This window comes from Rissa tridactyla, chromosome 2, assembly GCF_028500815.1.
Source record: "Rissa tridactyla isolate bRisTri1 chromosome 2, bRisTri1.patW.cur.20221130, whole genome shotgun sequence".
Taxonomy (NCBI): Eukaryota; Metazoa; Chordata; class Aves; order Charadriiformes; family Laridae; genus Rissa; species Rissa tridactyla.
The window spans coordinates 136,041,067-136,066,527 of NC_071467.1; the positions used below are offsets into that span (position 1 = coordinate 136,041,067).

General features: G+C 39.8%; 1 protein-coding gene across 2 annotated transcripts in view; it reads left to right on the plus strand.

Moving 5' to 3' along the window:
- Positions 1 to 9,318: 9,318 nt before the first annotated feature.
- Positions 9,319 to 25,461, plus strand: part of AGMO (alkylglycerol monooxygenase) — a 198,451-nt gene continuing 182,308 nt past the window's right edge. The window contains exons 1-2 of one of the 2 annotated variants that reach the window (XM_054191521.1): positions 9,319 to 9,667; positions 16,424 to 16,554. In XM_054191521.1, the coding sequence (XP_054047496.1) occupies positions 9,539 to 9,667; positions 16,424 to 16,554 (260 nt within the window). In that variant the 5' untranslated portion in view covers positions 9,319 to 9,538. The remainder of the gene's footprint in view (positions 9,668 to 16,423; positions 16,555 to 25,461) is intronic. The other variant, XM_054191523.1, reaches the window with a different exon arrangement.

Consider the following 25,461-nt stretch of genomic DNA (forward strand, 5'->3'; position numbering starts at 1 on the left):
TGTACTGTCTAGCAGAGAAAAAACACACCCACACAGTAAAAAGGGAAAGAATCTTCTAAGAAGCTTTTTCATTGTCAATTTTCTTTTCTCACTACGTTAGAGTAAAAGCCAGGGTTTGCTCAGGTTGAAAGGTAAAAAAAGCCAAAAAATATAAAGGCAAAAAAATACCGAGAGCTAAACCTGAGACATAGATCAACATGTTTCAAATTCCTTTAGCTTTGTGACAACACCCGGACTCCAAAGGTACACCCATATTCAGTGACACTTCTCAAAGACAGTCTGAAGTTAATATTAACTTTCTTCTCTGAATTCTGGAGAATTGGTAGAGGAAAGTCTGTGTTTATTCTCGGCGTCCCCGCTTCCCATCCCATCCCTTCCTCTCACTGCATTCCAAATCCAAAGATATACCTCTCTGTGGCCCAAAAGAAAAGACTGATGATGTTACAGAAATGGCTTAAATGTGTCAACAGCAGTTTTACTGACTGAGAACTGTGGTCTAAAATCTTCACCAGTTTAGAAGTAATTATAGAGAGTTGTGAGGTCGATGTAATTTTTTTTAAGTGAAAAATGCAAAATAATGTATTTATTTTATAAATTGTATTGCTTTATTCAGATTGACTATTCAGATTGTGCTACATTTCGCAATCTTTTAAGAACCAACATGCATTCCCCAGGTAGCTCATCAGTCACTTAAAAGCTAGAGAGATGATTCATGTCAAAATTATGGAGCTGATTCATTGCAAACCTACTCTAAGTAGACAGAACTGACCTTGATAGTTGCATCTGGACTTTTGCAAATCTTTTTCCAATTTTCTACTATTTTGTCTCCCAGTATCTTGAAAAATTGCCACAAAAAACCCACAAACCCCTAAGCATCCCCCAAAACACTACACGTACAAATCTTACTATTCTGCTTGGGCTTTGGCTCAGATATTAAACCAGTAAGTGTTTCAGAACAGGTAAACAGCACAGCAAAGAAAACCTTACAGACATCTTGATCACAGCTGCTGTATAAATTACTCTGTAACACTGGAAGGATTCCCCACAACTAAATATCAGGGAATACATTCCATACTTATGACATACAAATTTGAAGCCTATTTCATTCCCTGAACATAAAAAGAGATTAGAAACATTCATGAATATACAGAGAACTAAATTTTGGAACTGGAATGAAGGAAGAAAAAAATAGGCATTTCGAAAGTGAATTTTGTAGTGGATAGTCTATTTTTCCCCAAAGTGATGTGTATGCATAAATGAAATTTCATTTATCTTTTCACTTATAGTCACCTTATAAAAAGAGGACAAAAAAAGAAAATAAAAAAGCTTTTGCTATGGTAAAATGTGACATATATATTACTTGTAATTTGATTGATCATACTTATTTCAATCATTTATTTTATCAAATAACTTTTAGAGTTATTCTTGCTTTTTATACTGTATTAAAAAGTGTGGGGCATGAAATTAATTTCAACCTTGCAAAATGAAAGTGCTCAAAGACTGAAAAAATTTATCCTTAAGAGACAATTCCAGTTCTTATGCATTACAGTAGTCTTTAATTACCTCATCATATGCTACCTTGTATTGGGACCTCTAACAAGATTTCTGCTCTAGATTTCAAATATTCCAGAAACTTTGAGGTTTCTATGAATTTTCATTTGCTTTTTTTTTTTCATAACATATTTTCCCCTAATGATTATTTGCAGATTTCGGTGTGTTTATTAATTTGGTTTTGCTCTGGTTTTCATTTTTCTTCAGTGCAAATTTCAGGTTTTAGTTGTTTTTGAAAGCTTCCAGGGATTCCTAGAGCTTACAGCTTCAGTTAGTTACCTTCTGAAATGGAGACTTAATTAAGAAGGGCCTGCAACTTTTGTCTTTATCTGATTGCTGATTAGGAAAGAACCTATTTAGGTCAGTAGGAGTTCAGGTAGTTGGTGTTTTGGCAATTAGGGAGTCAGCTGGGGTGTGAGGAGCATGCTGGAACATCTCCAGGTAGGATGGGACTGGATGATGCTGTGAGGTTTGGTCCTCGACATGTGACAGATAAATTAGCTGGAGCACATCAAAAGTACTGGAGCAACAAAGGATGCCCTTATGCAGGTTTGGTCTGTGAGGAGCACTTGGACCTTCTTCCTGGGGTGGCCTTGTAGTGGGAGGTGTGCTTTGGCAGAGGTACTTAGGCACTGGGTAAGGGAGCAGTGGGAAGAACTGTGTGACTGTGTTGCTTCAAGGATGACAAGCAGGTGATGGGCAGGGTCTTCAGAGAGCCCCTGGAGCAGCATGAGCATCAGCTCCAAGATGTAGTAAAGGAAGGAGAGTGAGAGGCTACTTGTGGATGGGTGGTAGAGGAGGCTGGCAGCTTGTGACTCTAGGCAGCAGGAGAGAGGCTCCTTCTTTGCTCTCAGACCTGAATTTGCAGCATTGACGCAGTGGCTCAAAGGCAAGGAAGGGGAAAAAACTCTGCTAAGAGGGAGCACAAAGGCAGCTGGACCAGAGGAGAGCACTAGCTCTGGAGTGGAAGCGAACAGTGGCTGTAGACTCACTTTGTGGGGGCAGTGGGGTGGTAGTGTCCATCTCCCTACTGGCTTACTGGGACAGGCTTGTTGCCTGCTAGAGGCCCAGGTAAGTTATTCATTAGAAGAAAAGAAATGGTGACTTCCACCTTTCTAAAGGTGTTCTACCACCTTTAATAGCTAAGCATTTTACTCTTTTTAGTTTGTTAAAACACATTAATTGCACTCAGCATTTATAACTCACTGTAGTTTATTTAAGGGGGTCATCCACAGAAAATAATCTCTCCCTCAAGGACTAGAGTTTCACAAGCTAGGAAGAAATAGAAGCTATGTGATTTTCCTAGGAAAAATACATTTTTTTCCCTGTTCCCCATGATAAAAAAAATAGTTGATTTAAGGCCAGATGATGCTTCAAGATTACAACCTTTAAAACATTATCCAGTGATTTTTATCAAGTACATCTACTGGTACTAGAATATATCTTGAAAGATGTTCCGTGTCAATTTATCACAACTGTCTTTATGTTGAAGTTCAGATATGTGTGCATAATTTTTATAATTCTCTAGGATTGTTCTTTATGATTAAAAAAAAATAATCAGTGTTTTGGTTAGTCTTCCTTGAAAGGTGGTACTTCCTATGATTCCACTCACAAATGACCCAAATGATTCTTGCCTGCACACCTGCAGTAAAGTGGTAGCATGTGCTATAGCTCATGTTGTGAGATGTTTTATAACTTTGGATCTACCCAGTGTTGATATTTGTATGTTCCTAATTCAAAACCATGAAAGAGACTATTCTGGTGATAACAAATAAACAGTTATAATCACTGGTCAGGTGATTATAGACCTATTAAAGACCTATTAAATAGGTTATAACATGTCTGATCGAATGATCTTGATGTATAAGATATCTATCCTGAATCTGAGGTTGTAAGCTATGTAATGCCTACACACCATGTAGGTTATAGCATGCAGCAACTTGAACCCTGGTGTTCCAAATAAATTAAACTAAAATAAGATTTTTCAGAAACAAAAGTGCAAGAAATTGCACTGCAGAGCATGCCAAATAAAATTTGGAAACACAACAGGTGGGCAGGCTGTTCTTCTGAAGTTACTTGATAGGCCTGCCTTGAAGATGGAATTTATTTTTCCAGTAACTCCCATCCCCTCTTGCACCAAAAAAACAAAACACATTTTTTCCCCTGTAGGAACAAAAGGTTAAAGTATTTCAAAAGCAGAAAATGCTGAAAAAAGAATACAAAAAATACCCTTAAAAAGTTTCTGCCTTATTCTTCAGCCTGCCCAAATACCCTGTTATCCTGACTTGTCAAGCAGCTGTGTTGTCTGCATCAGAACTGGGCATGAGTGAGTCAACTGGCGTGGGGCTGCTCATGGCTTAAAAGCAGCTTCTTGGAGCTGTTTCAGGTTGTGCAGAGATAAGCAGCCCAAGAAGCCAGCTTTGGGGAGTGCCAATAACTGACCTAATTAAGAGTTCACCCCTTAAGCAGATTGGTAGCTGAACACCCAATAGATGGGGCAGCCTAGGAGCCCACCCATGGGCAGCTGAACAGCCTGGGCAACACAGACAGAGGATGAACAATCAATTAGTCAGATCACATGCCTGTTTATTGACAAATCTTCCTACAGAGATTAGGCAAGAGATACTAAGATAAGCTTGATGTTCTGAAATTCCCAAGCTTTCCCCAGGGGAGTAGAATCTAGACTACCACTTTGTCCTGACCATCCTTTCTGTTGTGAATGTCTGTCTTGACTTCAGTCCAGAAAACCTCAAGCCAGTTTTGGCATTTTCTTTTGTTTTGCTTCTGCTGATGGAACATGTTAAACTGGCTCAGTGCAATGTCTAATGACCACAAGTAAAGCACCAAGAGTGCACAACATCCAGCTGGATGTGGGGGAGGGCTGAAACCAGTACTTAGGCTCTCTTGGGAACTTCTTGCCATTACAGCACTGTTCAAGAAGGCTAACATGCAAACACGTTAGAAGGCTTTCTGCTTGTGATTGGCTCCCCCAAATCAGTCAGAGCTTCAGGATGAACCTTCCTGCCCGTCTTCCTTGCAGTCGGTGTAGCAACCACGCTAAAAGGGTTTTCTTTCTCTAACATTGGTTTAGTTTCTATTCTAATAAAACAAAGTACCTTCTGAAATATGGAAAACTGACGCTTTGCTGTTCGAGGACTAATAAAATACAGAGCATGAATGCCAATTCCTCTGCTGTTCACTGTGTTCTAATGGGGTGAGCCATTATCTTCAGACCTTATATGTCTCAGCTTGCGATCTCAGCTGTTTTTCTGGGTTGCAGCAACCTCTGCAGAGCCCCTCTGGTCTCCAGGAGAACCTCCCTCCTACAGCTCTGAGCCACTGCTGTCCTCTCCCTGATCAGGCCCCTGCCTCCTCGTCTCATGCTACATCTTTTGTCTTCTACATCTCTTGAATTATCCCCTCCTGGCTTCTTTGCAGCGTTATGGTCCCTTGTGGATTCCATGGAGAGTACCAGCTTCTCCTTCCAGAATATGCCCCATGACCCCATCCATGTGTTGCAGCTAGAACGTGGAGTACCAGGGAGCCTTCCTTTCCAGTGAAAATATATCCATAGAATGTAGTATATAACATATATAGTTATGTGAATAGGCAAGTAAAAGAAAAAGCTTCTATTCTGCTGGAGAGTGGCCTTCCAGAAAAAAAAGGATAAGTTTGAAAAAGGCAGTTACTGAAGTGCTGATGTAAAGGAAGCATCAACTCTTTGGATGTGGTTGCATGCTGACATATGATAGCTTGCTGAAGCCATATTTTTGGCAAATGCACAGGAGGCTGTGACTCCATGAGCTGTTCAGTTGATCTAATAACTTGCTGCTGGTGAAATGAAGAAGTCCTCTTTCTACCTCATTCTCTCATCTCTGGTTTGTAGCTGTGTGCCTGGGCTTTCATGCCAACTCCTACACTCCCTGGGCCCTCTCATGAACCACTTAGCCCACTAGAGCAGTAGAAAAATGTAAAACTATTTATTTTCTGGCTTAATTTCTTGCTATGTGAGTTTGTGAGGTAAATCAACTCATGGAAGAATCTGGCCAGTCTCTGTGTCAGGGCAAGGTAAATGGTGGAGGACGCCTGTTGTAAGGAGGGAGAGAGCGAGCGAGCAGTGCTGCCCACCCATTTTCCAGCAGAAAGTCATCATCTGGCTCAGCAAAGTAGGGAACCAAAGTCTAAGGGTCAAATGATTCCCATGGTCAGTCCACTAGGGGACAGAGGAAGGAAGATAAGGGATTTTAATAATAATAATAAAAAAATATTTTCTCCATAAGAGAAAGGACAAATGTATCAAACATATCACTGTGTTTAAAAAATAAAACAAAAACCTGCTGTAGTATCAAGAATAGATGCTAATAACAAATAAACATAGATAATAAAGTTCTGTGACTAGTATGTATGTTTATCACTGTATGTTTCCCCAACAGACCTCTTGAAGGGTGTATTATTTTCTCTAGACATCTTGGCAACCCTTGAATAAATTGAGTTTGCTAACAAGTTTTACTGAATTAAATAGTTTAGAATGATCATATATGTGCACTGTTCTATGGTTAGCAGACCTGCACAAAAGGAATGGAAAGTTAGCAGTAAGTGGCCAAGTGCATGGCATGATGTTGATTAATATGCAAAACATCCCTGTATTCAGGTTTCTGGAGTCAGTATAATGTTGTTATTAAGAATTGGATATTAATACATACCGCTTATATAACATGAACAAATAAACACTTGAATAACATTTGTCTTAAAAGGTACTGTGTGATGCAGGGTTTATCACTGGCAAAGACAACACTTAGAATATTTCATAATGCCAGTTTTATAATAGCACTGATGCATTTAGTGCTCCCCTAATGACATCGATTGTCAAGCATGAATATAGGTGCCGTGAATACATGGAGTAGTGATACAAAAAAAAAGTCTGACATCTGCTCATCACAATGTACTCATTTAAAGTGTTTCGATATTCAAAGATACTACTAAGTAAATAGAGCATACTAAGCCCCGCTCGGTTCTGGATATGATTCAGTTTGCTGGGAACGATTGCCACGGCAGACTATATCGCCCATCCCAATTTCAACCTGCCCTAATTCCCTTTATGAGTTTATTATTTAATGCTGGTTTAGTGCTTGGAGAGACCCAAACAGGAAGTGTCTGGGCGTTCTCTGTTCATGAAGTGGGTGGGATGGAGTTCTTTAGAGAAAACAAAATATGATCCACCTACAGATCATGTTAGGCCAGCTCCCCAATTTCCTCTAAGTAGAACAGAGGCTTTTGTTGCCTTAGTTACTGGAACGATCTACTAGTCAACAGCAGAATCCCAGTCTCCAGACAGAACATCCTTCTGCATTTTTGATGGCAGCATAGCATGGGAAATATCTACTTTTCTACTTTTTGTTGTAAAAAGAAAAGAAATAGGTTATTTAACTCTTTGCATAAAATAATTTAAAAAAAACAACTCCTGAGAGAGAAATTCTACAAGGTCACTCAATGGAGGGAGCATTGCCTGGTAGAGGGTAGGATCTTCCACTAAAGCAACGTTCCTGGATGCTTTATTTTCTGTTCCTAACAAAGAAAAGAGCAAGGACTGGAAACTGCATGCTAAATTTCGAGGCTTAAATAGACAACAGCGGCTACATTTGTAAAGCCAGATTATTGAAGCTTGTCTAAAACTCATAGGTGCTCCAGGTAGGATTTAAAATTATTGTTCTCACCAGAGGTATAGCTATTGTAGCGCTATCATCTATTTTTCCTTTGACACAGAAGCTGGAAAACACAACCCAGATGTTTCCCCTGAGGCATAATCAAGTCCTTTAGTTTTCAAAACACGTATTTCAGTATGGTGATGCTTGGGTGATAATTTGCACTGAAATCAGGGTCCAAAATAATAAATTTTAAGAAAGTATGGGGTCCCAAAACCTGATGGATTGTCTTCTTTCCCAGAATGGTGTGAAGTGAGGCAGTGGTTCCCCGGTATGTGAAATATACCTTGTGTGGCCGTGGGCTCCCCTGCCCTGCTAATTGTTCTTCTCACCCCAGAGTGGTCCCCAGATACTGTTCACTGATGACATTTTTTTGTGGGATTAAGTTCTGGTCCTTTTAACTTTGCAAGCAAGAGCAATTAAAATCCTTTTAATTCTGGAGCAAGATGAACACCGGCACCAGAGCAATGAAGGGCTGAGGGTGGCCTGCTGGGATGGTGCAGCTGAGGTTAGGATGAGTTCTAGGAGCTTGAATGTGAGAATAACGTCATAGAAATACTTAGGCTAGTCTAACTGAAAAAGCAAACACTTTCTACCATGTGTCATTGCCTGCAATGAAGATCTAGTCAGAATGCTGTTGATTTGTGTGATTTTGAGTAAATTTGGAATTTTCATTTAGATGAATTTGGATTTTAGAAGTTAATAACTAGAGTTCTGTAAGAACCTCAGATTACTATAAATCAACATTGAAGTTGAGAACACTAGGATGAAATTTTAAGGCATTTTATTAAGTTTATTAATTTTTACTTATATCATACTACTAGTATAAACGAAACATATTAAGAGAGCGTCCAAATCTATTTCACCATTACCACCATTTTAAAACACTTGTGCTTTGTTCAGCCTAAAGTAAAATATTTTTACTGGTACTTCCAGTAATTTTCTGACATTCACGTACTACAGTATTGTTACATTATTCCAACTGCAGGATATTGTTTAAATCTACTGCCCCACTGTTGTTTAAATGGCAACATAGTTAACACAAACATCACAAATGTGCATTACTTCAATTATTTAAATGTCAATTTCTACATATGTTTCTTCTAAACAGAAATTTCAGCTGAAATTACCTGTCATAGTTCCTTTCTAAAACTAAGAGTTGGTTCAAGGCATAAAGCTTTTCTTAATTTAATGAGTGGCAGGACTTAAATTGTGGCAAAATCCTTTACAGCAGGATTTGCAGTCCGTTTCTTCTGCAAACACTGTTAAGTGGAACTGAACGTTCGAGATAAGGGGGTTGCTGGGACATGGTGTTATCTTATTTCTGGCTAATCTATTTTATCACAAAGCTATTATTTTTATTAAGGCCAAACATATAAAGTGTGATTGACAAACATTTGACAGGGAAACGCATGCTCAGATTGAAGGCCTGAATGTACAAAGCCTGTCCTTATTCCCGTTTCTAAAAGGCATTTTCTACAAGGATCTAGCATACATTTGTTTCTACTGTTTCTTTGTATTTCCGTAGTTTTCATTCCTTTGTAAATGACAGCATAATAGATGGCTTCTAGAGGCTACCATCAATATAGTCATGTTAATTGGGGCTATATAAAATTGAGCCATGATAAGCCCTTCTGAAAGTTTAAAAAACTAAACACTTTAAATGGGAAGAAGGCTGGGCTGACCCATACAGCTGGAGCCCACAAGGACACCTCCGCTTGTTTCTCAAAGCCCTTAACATCATGATTTTATAACAGTGCTTTTTATGCCGAAGTTAAAAACCTGAGCAGTGTCCTTCGTGTGTGGAAACCTGTCTAAAAGTGAAAAAGGATAGCTTGAGCTCTGCTGTTCAGAGGGTTTTGTGGGTGAGAAGGGAACCGGGACGCGTGGTGAGTAGGTGTGCGAGGGCTTTTCCTTGACTCCCGGAAGTGGCCCGTGCGTGTGATGACACATACAAAAAAAACCCCAAAAACCAAACCAAAGCCCCCAAAACCATCAACCCCAAGAAAACTCCAGCAGCACGATTCAAAGAGAAATACGAAAGTCGAGGCTTTCCCCACAGCAGCCTTCAAGACCCCCAGCGCCGTGGGGAAGCGAAGCCCGCCGCCTCAAGTTAAAAGTTAAAGTCCGAGCGCTGCCCGGGAGCAGAAGCGGTCGCTGCCGCGGGGCGGGGCGAGAGGTTCCCCGCTGGCAGCGCACCCGCGGAGCGGGGAGGGCGGGCGGAAGGTCCCCGCTGCCAGCGCACCTGCAGCCGCGGTGCGGAGCGGGGCCGCGGTCGCCGGGCGATGGGCAGCGAGGCGGGTGGCCCGCGGGCGACCGCGCCGGGGCAGCAGCTCCGCGCTCTCTTCTACGTGCTGCCTCCCGGGGAGAGCTCCTTCCGCACGGTGGAGGAGGTGCCCGACTACGTGGAGAAGGTGAGAGCCCCCTCCCGTCCCCCCCTCTCCACCGGCAGCATCCTTCGCCCTCCCCTCCGCCCGCCCTGCGCGCAGCTGCCGCCCGCCTTTTTTTTTTTTTTTTTAACTTTTTTGCAAAAGCCACAGCGGACCCAAGGAAACAATGTCCGCGAAAGGGCACCTAAATTAGGATGAAATACCTCGTCTTTCTCCGATCGCTTTCACTCCTGGGCTCTCTATCTGCAAGCTGCCTGTTTAAGCTGCCTATGTAACCGTGCACTCTCTTTTCATGTATTTTAAATGAAGGCTCAGATGCTTTTCCCTGATACCAGGAGCTAAAGTTTTCAGAAAAGCACCCCAAATTTCGGGGGGTTGATGCTAACATTGTTACTGCGATTGTCAGTGCTGCTGGATATAGTGGCAGCAAACTGAGCTGAGTAAAGCATAAAACATGACACTGTATTTGGCTATTATGGTTTTTAAAGCAAGCAAGAAGTCATGTCTCTGAGCCTTTTAAGTGAGCGGTACAAGTTCAGTCAAAGAAAGAAAAATAAAAAATTCTATTTAAAATAAAAAATAAAGATTGTTTAAGAGAACAAATATTTGAGTTGGGACAGTGCAGTCTCCTAAAGCTCCAAGGCAAGAGTACAGAGGTCAGGGATGAGAACTCCCTTGTCAGCAGGCAGCAGCATATCCCTCCCTCCCCTTCTGCCCTGCCAGCTTATCCACTTCCATTAAGGTACCTTTGCTCCCTTCTGTTCTACCTATTGCACATATCTTAGCACCCAGCTCCTGCTGAACCTGGAATTGATGTGAGATTTTCATGGAGAAAGCAGATAAACATTGTTTTGCCCTTGTGAAAGGAAATTCAGACCAGCTTCACTGAAGAGCCACGCTTTTTATATGAGTCCTGGTAGCTCCGACTATCTCCTCTGCCAGGTTAACCTTGGACTGCTGTGCAGCACCTGCTATTGGGCTGCAGTGGGGGTGTCATGGATTGCGCAAAGAAAGGCAGCACCATCAGCAGCTTTCTGGAAATGGTAGTATGCAGCAGCCCTTCCCTGATGGCTGTTATCAGCAAATGTTGCCCTTTTGGACAGGGGAAGCAGACAGCTGCTGCAAACCAGGCTGTGTGCAGCATCTGGTCAATGGACTGCTTTTCTCAGAGGCGTTTTGCAACTGAGTTGTAGCGTCATGATCGAGGAAAACTGTCTCGTGCTTGACAGTTTTGCCTGGTCAGCTGATCTCTCCCTCCAGCTCTGTCTATTGCCTGCCTCAATCCCTTTTACTGTTCCCACATTTCCAACTTAGTATCATTCACGTTCTTGCCAGCACCATTCCTTAGCATCCCTAGGCTTTCTTCTCTCGTACGGACCGGTGCAATATTCAGCTCAGACCTTGGCCAAACCTGGAATTTCTTTTAATGTGAAAGAAGAGCTATAAAAGTTTGAGGAAGGATTCTTAATACTTCTCTGCGTTATAAAAGTGCCTGTAGGCTTCTGATGTTGTAGAGCACCATTGTGATAAGTTTGTAAAGGAATATATACCTTGCAAAAAAACTACACTGAGAAAAGGTTTCCCATTATGGTTTTACTTTCCTAGAATTGTTATCTTGGGTTAGTTATACCAGAATCCCCACCTCCCCCAGTGCATTTGTTGCCAGAACAGATCTTTTGATACTTACTTAGGTGGTTGTGTAAAAGTCTTAGTGACTGTCAACTCTACGGCTGTGGTCTGAGTTTAGGCAGTATTCGCACTACTTCTTCTGGGCATGTGGTTTTGGGCAGAAGGTAACTACCTACAGTCCCTCTCCGGCTGCTTGTCGCTGTTGTGCATTTGACCTACTAGTCTGGTAGCTTCTCTTGGATTGTTTAAGGAACAATTACAAGAGCAGCAGATCCATTGGATTCAGCAGGACTAGATTTAATAGTGACCTGATGAGCCATTCAAGGGGGGCTTAGAGCAGTAACCCCTTGAGTTTGTACAAATATAGAAGTGGATGTTTGAGCTCAGCTCAACACAGAACAAAAAACAATTCTAATGTAGAGCTGGTAATAAATGAAGGCTTCAGCTCAAATAATTCCCTCTGAAATACAGCAACAATGATGCGGGTGTGAAACAAGCTACTGGTTATGTTAGTGTCTCCTAAACAGTTGTGGGGTTTTTTGTTGTTTTTTTTTTTTCTGAGACACCATATAGAAGTGGGATTTGGATCTCGTCTCTGTGATCTATCATGTGTATCAGATGGATGAGGGTATTTCTAGTACGTTAGATCACATGGCTACAGCTGTGGGGACTTGCACCTTCCAACATTAGGCAGGTGGCAGAACCTCCTAATTCACTCAAACATTCATGTTTTGGGTGATCTGCTAAATTGAGCACTTTGTTGATCTTCAAAATACATGCGCTTCGTAGGAGTAGCTCCTCTGAGCTAGAGTCAGCTGTGCTGTTGCATTTGGGCAGCAAGTGACAGCAGTGGGTGAAGCAGCTCTGATTTTGAGAACAGAACAACTTAGCTAGCTTAATTTGTGTGGTGTACTTTCTGGCTGTGGTTATATTACTTCCATTTTCAGAGGCAAAACAGCTCCTGGTCCCTGCATAATGCTCTGTATGTTGGCAGAGCTGCACATGAAGGCCCCAAGTCCTGTTTAAAACATTAGCTGATCAGCTGCTAATGACTAGCATCAAAGCTCTGCAGCGGTGCTCAGGGAAAAGTCACCCTTCCAACTAATCTCTAAAATTCTGGGAAAAAGGGTCCAAATCCTGGAGCATAATCATAGAATTTATTTTTACGTGAGCTTTTGTCGTGTCGAATTTGAAACTCTTGATTTTCCCTGATTTCTAGGAATAGAAGTCATAAATCAATTTTCTTTCTCCAGGGCAGAACTTCCTGACTCTTACAATGTATACTGATGCTTGCCCTGTCCTTTCACGAGCATCCTCTTTGCTGTGGATATAAGATTATGCTCTGCATGCTCTGGTTTTTTGAGCCTCTCTTAATCTACAGATGGGCAGGTGGAGTGCTGCTTTTTGCTTGCCAATATTTGGCAAGTTCTCATGAACAACAAGAATTTCACTTTGCTCCTTGCTACGTTCTGAATTTATCACTTGTGCTTGCTCAGTAAAGACTTTAATGAGTCAGACTCAGGAAGAGAGAGCACTGTTCCATTTGCTGAGAGCCCCAAAACGAACGCTTTAAATTTAATAATCACTGTTTTTCTTTTCTATTTACTCTCTGCTTTTGAGAGCCTAAAGATTAAGTTCACATTTACACTCAATTCACATTTTAGGCTTTGCTTCTAAATAGTGAGGCACAGAACCTTCATATTTAGTTTTACATGAAAGTTGAGAATCTTATAAGGACTTGGGACTTTAAGAAAACAGAAACTGTTTCAAGACTTGCAATAAAAACATGAATTTATGCAGTTTCAACTTAGAATATTATTTTTTGCAACTGTATAAAGCAGAAACTGATTAACTGATTTTAAAAGGTCCTTTGCATTTTGTAAGAGTTGGTTACTTATAAGGGAAATCCCTCTTAGTGGTCAGAGTAAGACTTTCAAGTTATGGATCAGTTATTGAAGTAAACTACAAGTTAATGCAAATCTCCATGAAGTATTTCTGGTGATGGGTAAAGAGAAAGAAACTGGGAACAGAAAGAGAGAAAAACATTCCTAGACCAGAAGATACCAAAAGGATCCAGCTTCTGTCTCTGGCCTGTGGTGCCAAGAGTGGCTATTTCTTAACTTTGTGCCCTTTTTTTTGTAGGGATGATCCTTGCAAACTTTTGCAGAGCTACCTATCCTCAACGGGTTCCTTAAATGTCTCCATTGTCCTTTTAACTTAAACAAAAAAGTAAAAAAAAAGTAATGGTTAGGCTAGTGAGACTACTGTCTGTCTTACTGACTGTCTCCTTTTCCCTGAATTATTTGCATTATCCTTCTGCTGTCCTACATCTCATCCTTAGACTGTAGGCTGTCTGGGACAGAGGGTGCCTTTTCCTTCTCCTTGAATGACATCTAACATGGTACGATCCTGCTGCTCCGTGACAATAGCTATTAGGTGTTATGGTCACATAAATAATACGTGCTAGTCTTGACATAGCTGATCCCTTTGATCTGCTTTGGACAAAGCTTAATGTGGGTGTGTGGGAGGGAGGTAGTAATTTCTTAGATACTAAGAGGTATGCCGTAAATCTTCCCTTTCCAAGCAGGCTCCTTGATGGGCAGGATGTTAAGGCTGTTTCTCTATCCTCCTTGCTATCGCACTCCGTATTTGTGAGTCATAAAGTGTTGTCAAATGCTTGGCTGTCTCACAGCTTCGCAGTGGGAAGAAAATATTTAATGAAGTCAATGGGAAAGAAGTTACATTAGTGTGTATTAGTAGAAAGACAAATATTTTAACCATTTCAGATGTTGCTAGGTAAAGCGAATCACCACATAGAATGCAGGCGTTGTCTGTTTCTGATTCCCTATTTTAATTTCATGAATACAGCATCCCGCTTTTTCTGTCCTGAGCCCATTCGATTTGCCACGCAGCTTCTGCTGTTCCACAACTTCAAACTGCCTGTAGTCTGTGCTAGACCTGGCTCCTGGTATTGTGGTCAAGTGTTTCTTAGTTGTTCTTAATAAGACCCTTTTTATCTCTGCTGCGACGTACAGCTGTGGTCATCAACCTTTGTTTGACAAGTTAGGAATCTGTTCTTTAATTATATCAATTAAGAAAAGTACATTAAAAGTTTTGTCTACTTAGAAATGAATCATCTAGAACAAAACAAGGAGTACTTATATTTTCATAGAATGTTTCAATTATTTCAGCTGGAAGGTTGTGGTGTTTGGTCTGTCTTTCTGTCTGTCTGTCTTTCTTTCTGTCTTTCTTTCTTATTGATTTCAAATATCCAAAGATTTATCACATTGGTTTTCTTGGGTCCTGTTTATGCTTTATCCATAGGTTGCCTTTTGCTTTCGAAGTTATTTATATCATCAGTTAGTGCATATCCCAAACAGCCTTTTAGATACCTAAAATGCTGTTAAGGAGCAAGCTAGGCATCTAAATTAAAAAGTGCCACGTTGATATTAATCTCTGTTCATCTGTTATTGTAACCTAACCCTGAGCTGCTGAAGTTTATGAACTTTCACATTTCCTAGACGCTATAAATCTCTTGCTGCTTGCATGGTTTGAATCATCCAATTCTTCTTCCACTGAGCAATCTGGTCTATATCCATCTTAGTCTCTTTAGTGTCCCAGCCTGGTAGGAATTCCCGGATCATATCTCACTTGGCAACAAAAATGAGCACCCTCCAAAATGCAATGGCATTTGCAGAGGCAACATGCTTCTTCCATTAAAATGTTGTATAGGCAGAAGCAGCCTCTGTTCTACAGCAGGGCAGTTTGGACAGTTTTAGTCTGTGAATCTGTATGTGTTTGCAGGTCACTTGAAGGGGGCAGCAGCAAAAGACTAACAGGGCAAGTCTGGATGTGTGGTGCCTCTCACAATGGTGCACAAAATGTCACTGGTCTTGCATTTTGCTTGCCTTGCAAAACATGGTGGGAATTTTAGGCCTTAATACCACTGAGAAGGAGTTGTCCAAATGTCTCCAAGGTCACCCAGAAGTTTTCTACAGAGTAAAGGAGGCAGTTGAAGCAACATGCATATGCACAGACATCTGATGCAAGGAAAATAGCTCCTCCTTATTTTCCACAGACCTTCTATATTTTGGTGGCGGTGGCTGATAGCGCTGCCACTGCCGTGTCATTCCTTCCACCCATGAAGCATTGGGTAAAAAAGCAGTGTCAGTAAAAAAGCACATGCTCTACCAATTGCTATTATTCAATCCTTTTTTCTTGCCTATGCTGATGAAATTTTGAGAATAGCTGTAGCAATCTTTCTCCACTGATGAAAAATGGTGGTGTCACAATAATGTTACCAGTCCTACTGCTAGTCACAGCCATACCTTTCTCTCCTGGGCGCTGCTGTTGTGCATTATCAACTTGCCAGTTGATCTGGGATGCAAAATGAACAATGCGGATTGAATCCTAGACTGAAGCAGTGTTGTGAGTGAGAAATGTTTCAGGCTCACTCATCATTATGCTTTTCTTCAGAAAGGCAGAAAATTATTTTACCGTTAGTACAACCCAAAAGAAAAAAGGGAACATTGTATCATTGCTACTTGGTCTGGAAAGAGAACATGTGGAATGGCCCAAATTGGAATGGGCTGCGTAGTTACTGGGTTCTCTCCTGTACACATACATAAAAGCCGTTGCTATCTGCAGCAAAAAGCATGGCAACAGAAATGCCGACTAGAAAGAAACTCACTTTACTTTATGTCTTTCAGATAATATTGTTAGATGCCAAATTCAGTGGCTGAACACATTCAAAAACCGCTTACATATCAAATCGAAAGCAGATTCTGTTTTACCTTGTGGTTAGAGGAGTCCACAAATGTTTCTCCTCTCGCTGATTTACTTCAATATGAGAAATATGAGTTTGGAAAGACCTTTGTGTTTTGTTTTGATGCCATTTAACAATTTATGTGCAGAAGATACAAAAGAAAATAATATGGGAGGAGGTTAGTGCACTGGGTTTATGCTGGTGTTGGGGATTAAATGGTAGCCTTGGTTGTTCTGATTCTTAAGGTTCATGTGGAGCTTTATCAGAATAGTAGCTAGTAAAGTGCCAGACAACCTGAGAAGTATCTGGCTACATGAATTGCTGTTAGGAAAGGGGGATCTAACTCTGTTTGTGTTGTGACTTCTTTTCTTCAAACTATTTTTCAGAGTATTCCATTCTTCATTGCTTTTATTGGGCTGGAGTTCGCTGTCAGCTGGGTTCAGAAGCGTAAACTGGCAGGTCGGATCAATGATGGCATAAGTTCTCTTTCTTTAGGTATCCTGTCTCGACTGCCAGAGTAAGTATATGTGTTATTTTAGCTTAAGATATTTTTTTTTTTAATCACTAAGAAGGAAGAAAAGAAAATTCTATATTGAAGTTGATATTGATAACCCAAAATGATTAAACAAGACATCTAGATCTCACTTTGCTAAAATTAAGTTGCATAGAAGTGTAAATGTCTTTTTAATATGTAAAGCTAAATATGATACTTGCAGGATATTTTCCACCTCCAATTATATTAATCTGTATTTGATCTTGACTGTCACCTTTTGCCAATTCTGGGACTTCAGCTCCCTTGACCATACCTTATATTGGACTATATGTTAAAATGTGAGTTTTCTTTCATTAAGCTTCAGAAAGAATAGAACAGAAGCAACAAACCAAAACAAGTCCATTATTTTCATTAGCCTTTAAAAATAAAATTGTGTGCATATAACCCGATTGATAGAATTGTGAGTATGCATGTGATCTAAAGTTCTTTGAACTCAGTCATAATCTTGTGTTTGACTTCAGTGGATTTTAATACCTGAGAGAATTGTTGTAAACAAGATCATCTAATCTGCTCCCCAGTGATTTAACTGAACTAGTTCATGGTGAACAGAGTTGTGTTTTAAAGAAATATCCACTGTGGGTTATTAAATATCCAGTAATAGGGAATCCAGCAAGTTCTTTATATAAGTTGTCCTAAGCATTTTTCAGGAGCTCTAATTACTTATAACGAACATCATCTTTTAGATCTGTCTTTGCACGAGATGAGCTTCCAGCTGATAGATTTTATTACATCTTTTCTGTTAGAATGGGATTATATTTCTACTCCCCATGTATGAATTTACTGGTTAACATCAAATTGCATATAATCTCTTCATTACACAAAGAAAAGTTTCTATTATTTGAATTTGACTATATAGTATATTTTCAAGTCTTTCAATTATTCCCACAGTCCTTTTTCTGAATCCTCTGCAGTTTTTCAGCCTTCTTAGTGTCGATGTCTCAAGTGCACTCCATATTTCAGAAATTGCTACATCAGTGCCAAATAATGAAGTCATTTGTTCTCTATTTCTACTTGTTGTTCCTCCCTTTATATATCCCAGGTCCTTTGAGCCATCCTTCATCCCCAAATATTTTTTTAGATTCTGTGGCTTACATTCCTCATTCATAGGCAATATGTTCATATATTTGGCCATGTAGAAATACATTGGATTGTACATTTGGTCATCCTGAAATAGTTTCAATCCATGAAATGTTGTCTTTGTTACTTAGAGATCCCTGTTTATTGTCATTGTAAATTTTACTAGAAATCTTCTCTTTCAAACCAGTTTATTGATAAAATACATTAAAAGACCACAGCAACAAAAAAAAATTATCCCTTCTGACAAGTAGTACCCATTTTCTGAAATGTGTAAATCACCCACTTTGTAATCTATTGAACATTTGATGTTTACTTGATTTTTATTTTTTTTTTTGAACTTTCTAATCAGGAAAAGATTTGACAAGATCTATGCTGTGCCTTTAAATTAGGTACAAAGACAACTTGTAATGGATTATGTTAGTTTGTAGTAAATATCATGGACAAAGCCTTTTATGGAGTTTGGTAGATAAATAATGTCACTTAGAGACACTCTCCCAAACTCTTCGTGTATCTGCAAATAAGTGTCATGAGCTTTCAGCATGAGAAATATTCAAACATAAAGCAGTGTCTTCGAGAGTAAAGTAATGTCTAAGTTATTTCAGAATTTTGTGAAGCTATTTTTTCAGCTAGTGTACAATCTATATTCAAACCATTTTGTTGCTTTTAATATGACTTGTGAGCATAATCTTGAAGGAGAAACATTAAATTTTTCATTATATTTTAAGCTGTAAGAAATTAAACATTTGTCAATATATTGGACTTGTGTGCACCAACACAAAATCCTGATAAAGGCTTACTCTAGTTTGCACGCAGCTAATATTGAAGTAGTTCAAATGTTGCTTCTTCAACCTAGCCCTAATTTTCCAGACAGTCATACACTTCAAAGGTTTACCATGCTAAATACTTATTTTTTTCATCTGAAATATTCAGGACTGATTAAGTTAGACAAGGGGACTGAGATACATGTAAAGTAAGTTTGAATGGTTTTGCGAGGCCTTTTGGCTCTATTTTAAGCATACTAAAATTCTTCAGATACTCTTATTCCTGGAACAAACGCTTGCTAAGAAAGCTAGCATTGTGTGTGTGGAACACAGCTTTGCAAGGTGCTGAGTACTTTTATTATTTTGGCACTCAGTACTTTGCTGCAGAATTTGGCTTGCGGGCTACGCAGTTTTCTTTCAGATAGGAATTATTTTGCAAGGTTGTTTCAACTGAGTGAACCAAATGATCCTTAAGGACGCAAACTTTGCAGGAGCAGGCAAATCCGCAGGATCGGTACACTTATTCATTGCTACACCAGCACAAGAAGTCTATTCCAGGTCACTTGTGCAGCTCTCGTGGCTGGAAATAAAGACCTTCCTCAGCAGTTCTTTCCAAAAAAGAGTTCTGTAAAGCTTTTAACTTTCTGGCTGAATGTGAATGAAGCAGACAAAATACAGACTTCCTAAATAATTTATTTGCATGTTAATATCACAGTTCTAATGATGACTGCTTAGTGTAACACCTCTTTTGTAAGTAAGAGGAGTTGCGAATAACAGACTGGCTAAAAAGGCTTGAACTGAGAAAACAGAACAATTTACCCTTCTGTCTCCTGCTTCCATGGTGTGAAAGAACTGGGTCAAGAAAAAAGAAAAAGCACATGCGAAATCTGTTGCTAAGACTTTCACTTCAGTCTTTCCCTTTCAGGCAGAAAAAAGGTAGGAAAAGCTGACAGAAACTGCTAAAACAATATTTCAGCAGAACCCACAGCATCAGGGGAAATAGTAGTGCAAATCATTAACAGCTGAAGGTTAGATTAACACACCATTGATTGTATCCTCTCCCAGGGACTAATTTTCATTTTCTCAACTAGCAGCAATGGTTTGCCACTTCCTTAAAAAAATCTGTGGTTGAATCTGAAATGGTGGGCTTCAGTCTATTAGTTAGAATGAAGCTTCAGATGCATCACTGCAGAGAGGTCTTTACATTTAATGAAAAAATTAGGAGTCACAGACCATATTCAGCCTCTAAGTATGTTTTTCCATTTCACAGTCTGTGTAACAGAAGTACTGTATATCTTGAGGGAAAACAGAATTTATTCAGTGTTTCTTACTTCATTGTTGGAGAAAATGCAAATCATAAATTGTTGATATTCGTATGCCAAATTTTAAAAATGTAGGTGCAAGAGGAAAAGTCTAATCGGACAAGGCAATGTGTTTTGGTTTTAGGCTCATTAGACTCAACAGCATGTAGTAAGTTGAATTGCTTTGTGCGTATATATCGTCTCTTGTAAAATAGCCTATACATTTCTTAAATATAATTTTCTCTGCCTTAATGCATACTATCCATTCCTCTGCATGTATGAATACTAAATGGTATATGCAATGAAAAGTAATTTGGGGGAAAGGGAGAAACTCGAATTACTAAGCTGACTCCCAGCATCCTAAATGTTGGTGGTTAAAAAATTTCTGAGAACTTTTATTCTAAATAAATAAATAACTTTTCGAACTAACCATTGCCAGGAGACTTGAAATGCTGCTTTAAAAATATTCTCCCAAGAGAAAGTTTATTTTGGGTATAAATATCCACTATACAAGTATGTGCATTATTTCATATTGGCCCATTTCTTCTTTTAAAGCAGCAGAACATAAATCAAATCAAAAAGTGTTTGGGGGATAACTGAGGTAGGTACATTTTCAAACTAGTTGGGAAAGTCTCCGTTCTTTATGGTCATGCTCAATTGCCAGTTTTTAGTGTTCAACTCTGCAACACAGTCGTACAGTGTGTGAGCGTATATATGTCTAACACAGAGTTTTGTCAGTCAAGTCTGCAGTAAACTTCTATGTTTCTAAAGAGAACATTACAATTTGCATACGTTATTTACTCTGGTATTTGATACAGAGGAGATTAGAGTTCTCTAAAGTGTTGTTAAACATCAGAAAGGCATGAGAAAATGCTTTTTGATTAGTTCATACTATTATGCATCTTAAGATACCTGCACATCAGCAATAATTGAATCAAAGGAGTACAAATCCTGTTTCTGCTATAGACCGGTGTATTCACAGTTTTGTACATCATCTAGGTTTTAAATAATCTTTTTCCAGAAGTTAGATCGAAGAGGCAGTTTCACGTATATTTTAGACCAGCGCTGCTGCCAACTGAAGCACCTTTGACTAACTTGCACTTCTGGTTGCTCATTCCTGCCTCTGCACCTTCTTTCCCCTTTTGCCAGCATTTGTGTTGCCCTGTGGTGAAGTTGCCCAGGAAGCAGGTCCAGCACCCCCCCATCACATTAACCTGCATCAATTCTTATGGCTTTGCAAAATCTTGTGCTAGCACAAGAAATGGGCTTGGAAAAAAGCAGTCAGGATTGCAGGACAAGAAACACTCAATTCTTTTGTAGCATTACTGAGTTATCTGCTTTAAAGCATATGTAAAATTGCAATCTGAAACCAGAAGTTTTCAGTTCTCAATAGCAGCAATATGCAGAGCTGATCAGAATACACTCAGTTCAAGTTGGTGCAAGCAGTTCACAACCCTGTGGAGCTGGCAGTGTCCTGACAGAACTCAAAATACTTGCCTGTGTGGATTTATCCATTTAAAGTATGTCCCGGTTTCCTGAAGTATCTACTAGATACTTCACGTGTGACTGTAGAAAATTATAATCTCATAAATTAGAGATTGCATGTCTTAGAAGAAAATTTGATACATGCGGTTTCTCGTAAATTATATTTTCACTTCAAGACTTATTAGGTACATTTTTTTCTCCACATCTGTTTTACTAAGGCTTTGGACAGATGTTTATTTAGAGCATGGTCAGATGTGTTGCTTCTGATCCAGCTGCCCCCTCAGATCTGCCAACATAACTGCACATTTAATTGCTCCCTAACCTGGTCCTGACAAAGTGATCCAGCTAAAAGCAGAAACAAAAGCCCCCCAAGAACTATAAAAGAGGTGTTTAAGCTCAGCTGCATTCATTTTGACAGAGCCAGGTCAGGGAGCAGCTATGCATGCAATTATGCTGGCAGGTCCGAGGGCTGGTAACCACCACACTTAGGGCAGTGATGAGCAGATGGGGCCAAACTGGAAAGGTAATCACTTAACCTGGTTAAATGGCAAGTAAAGCTGCTGTGCCGTGCCATGCCCTAAACCAACCTAACTTCTGGCTACTGCACTTCTGTCCTTCCCGTACTCGTTTACGTGGTCCTCCCTTTCTCTTGTGTTGGTTCAGGTGCTAATCTATCACGTGTGGATTTACTTCAGTTCACTATGGGACCAAAAAAGTATTTGTTTAAGGCAGAGAGACAGGCAAGCAAATGGGAATGTGTCAGCCAAGAGCTGTCGGCCACTAGGCTCAGGCTCTACTGAACCTGCAGTCACAACGATGCCTGCAGCAGCTAGCTATGGCAATTTAAGACACTACCCATCAATAGATGTTTCCAAAAAATGGGATTTTAATAGGTAACAAGCCTGAAGAGACAGAATCTACTTGCCTCCCCATTCCTCCCACTCTCCAAGTAGCACTAGGTAGTTATATATTTCATAAGAGCACCCTCCTGGCTGCACTGTCCCATATACACTGCTAATCGTTCCCACATTTTGCCAGAGGTCGCAGCCCTCACAGCTCTGTCAGAAGAACAGGTTTTGAAATAACTCACTAATCTTCTGTAGGTAAAGCAGTCAGAGCAGGATAAACTGTTTCAATAAGGGCGTAGTCTGTGCAGCAGGAGCTGGTAGCCTTTTCAGCAGGCAAACCTGGCTCTGGAAGGGGATTTTCTAAATCAGTTCAACTCATGGCAGTGACCGTCTCCCTACATGAACAATCTTTCTTTGGTCTAGTTAGTTTTTTTTGATCTGGTTTGTCATTGATGAATTGAGTGGAGCTAAACCAGTAGAAGTCAGGATAATTAATCCACACAAGAGTTATCGTCAGTTTAACACAGTTTTCTAGATGTGGTGTGAATCACGCTGTGTCCTCAGCAAGTCCAAATCCAGCTGTGCCCAGTAAAGATGCTAGTGCTTCCCGCCTGCTGTCAAGTGCTCATCACCACCTCCCCAGTCCCCTGTTACCGTCCCCACTTCTCTCAGTGGTGAGTCCTTCCCAGGCATAGCAGCCGCATTGCCTTCAGTGGCTTAAACTATAGAATTTTGTTTACCTGGTTCGTTTTGTTTGAAGCAGGCTGGAGAGCACCCATGTGGGCAGAGCTGCTGGCAGAGCACAGGAGTACCAACGAGCAGCTCTAGACAGCCTGGCATGCGTGGAGTGCTACTTTTTGGTGATGACTAAGGAAAGATCTGAGCCAGAGTATAAAACTCTCAAGTTTCTAATGAAATGACATATAAGCTGCTAAACGTTAAAAAGAAGGATTTGGGAGAGAGACTTGGGAGAGTCGGGATGTTCTCAAACTAATTGACTGAAACAACTGGTAGTCCCTACCTACCCTAATGTTCTAGAGATTGCTGTATTTCACACAACCCTGTCAGGGAGCCAATTACTCTTTTAAGTTGTAACCTCTTACACTGATGCAGCTGTTTGCAGAATGCATATTTGTCTACATCCTTAGTATTGCATCATTGCCTTTTTCTGTACAGTGGGGCCAGTAAATGGCTTGGTGATTGCCCGTTTGTGAATCTCAGAGCCCAGCTTTGCACCTGCCGTGTCTTTAGAAACAAAGACGAGCTGCAAATGTTTGTTCTCAAATATACGCGTGTTCTGGGAAAGCACAGACAGTGAACCGAGTTTACCCTTATTGGAAATATGTTATTAATTAAGTTCAGTAGTCTCTGCAGCTCACAAAATATACCATTTTCTCAAATTAAATTTTGTGTAGATTTTTATTCCATGTTTCTGTATTTTTCTTTAAGATAAGTTGTGTCACTTTGCACGCATTTTGAAAAAACTTTAAGGAGCTGCTTCTGTGTAGAGTACCATTCTGACTGAAGCACTTCTCTGCTAAAAGATGCATTAAGCTTAAATCAGGATTCCACTAGATGGAGCACAGGGGTAGCATTTTTAGAGCTGGCCAACCTAGTTTCCTGGTTCAACACCTAGAAGTTATGGAAACTGGGGAAAAATGTCTTTTAATGATTCTGTAAATCAGTGTTACAGATCTGAAAAGAATAGACTTTCACCACTGTGTATATCACAGACAAAAACAAACTACCATTTTTAAAGTTCAGAAGTATGACCAAAGCAGTTCAACAGAAATTCTCATGTAAATATTTTTCCTCATTTCATGATTTGATGCGTTATGATGTCTCATTGAAGTTATTTCACTATATTTTTACAAACCATAGGAACATTTATCTGTTACCAATTCCTTTGTTCTATATAAATTCAGAAGAACTAATCCGAGTTGAATAGAACACCCTTTTCTTTTTCCTCATTACTTCTGTTTATGTGTGACCTTTGAGTATATTACAGGCTTGTTCCTAATCTAACTTAATTTCTAATGCAAATTTGCTGACTTCAGTGGAAGAATCAAGTAGGAGAGATCAAAATCAGGTCCTCTATTGGAAATAGGTATTAAGTAAGCATTTCTATTACACTTACATGGTGCTATTTATATAAATATTAAAAGTCAGGTCTGTTGCCTTGCAGAAGTTGACGTTCTAAAATCTCCTAGTATTGTGTGTACTGAATTTACTGGAACAGAATTCACTGCCTAGTGTGCTGAGCAAGTGTAAATAGGTCTAAAGAAACGTAACTTCCATTCTCATAAAAGGAAGAAGAGTAAGCTACAATGCCAGAAGCTCAGCTGTACTGAAGTTTTTAAACTAGGATTTGCAGTCTCTTAAAAATCGCATGTAATTAAATTTACCAGAAGACCTTGCATAAACTTAGGGCAAAATATGTTACTACTATGGATTATATCACTAAAGGCAGTGGAATTTCTCATGAAAATATTTAACTTGTGCTGGATTTTTAATTGATTGCTTATTTATGACTGAAAGAGCAAAGATAAACAAGGGACTTGAATTATATAGACAGGACTTGGACTTAATAATAAAAAAGTGTAACACTGACTTTTGTTCTTTTCCTTCCAAAACCTATTGTTTCATGTTTTATTCCACCCACTACTGTAAATTAATATTAGTGTCTCAAATTAGGAGATAAAAAGTGAAGTGCAAGAGGAACGTGTTTGGGGAAGAAAAAGTCACCTTTGTCAGACAAAACCTTATGCAATGCAGCCAGTAAGGATACCAAACTCATCTCCATTTTACTTCACTTTGCATTTGGTATTTTTTTTTCTCCTTGAGGAAAACTGGGGATTTGCATTATTTAGGCTAAAATGCTAGAGAAGAAAGCCATACTGAGGAAGAGGAGAGGCTTTGATTCGGTGTTTGTGTCTGGTGGGAACATTTTCTCAAAACGTAGGTGCTATTTCCTGTAATCAAGGGCTTTCCAGAGCCTGATAATAATTTCCCAGCTGTATCATTTTTGTGAATTATTTTTTAGCCTTGGGTTATTTCATGACTGCTTTTGCATATTAAGAATGGGAGAGGATCATATTCATCTTGATGATAGAAAACAGGGAATAGAACTCCCACAGCTCCCTCTCCCTTTCCCTCCACCTTGTGGAAAGTTTGGCTTTGTGCTAAAGCGTGAAAAAAGCCTTGACTGCAGTATGTCAGGCATATTTCAGCTCGATTTGTGTCAACCCTAATAAGTCAGCTGACAAGGTAATAAATTGGGTGTCTGTTTAAGACCTGGCACCTGTACAGGAAATAAAAGGGGATTTCGGTTGCAGGAGGTTTGCTTTGTTTTGCAAATGGACCTTTTCTCAAGGCTCCTCTACCTCCTCCCCCCTTCTC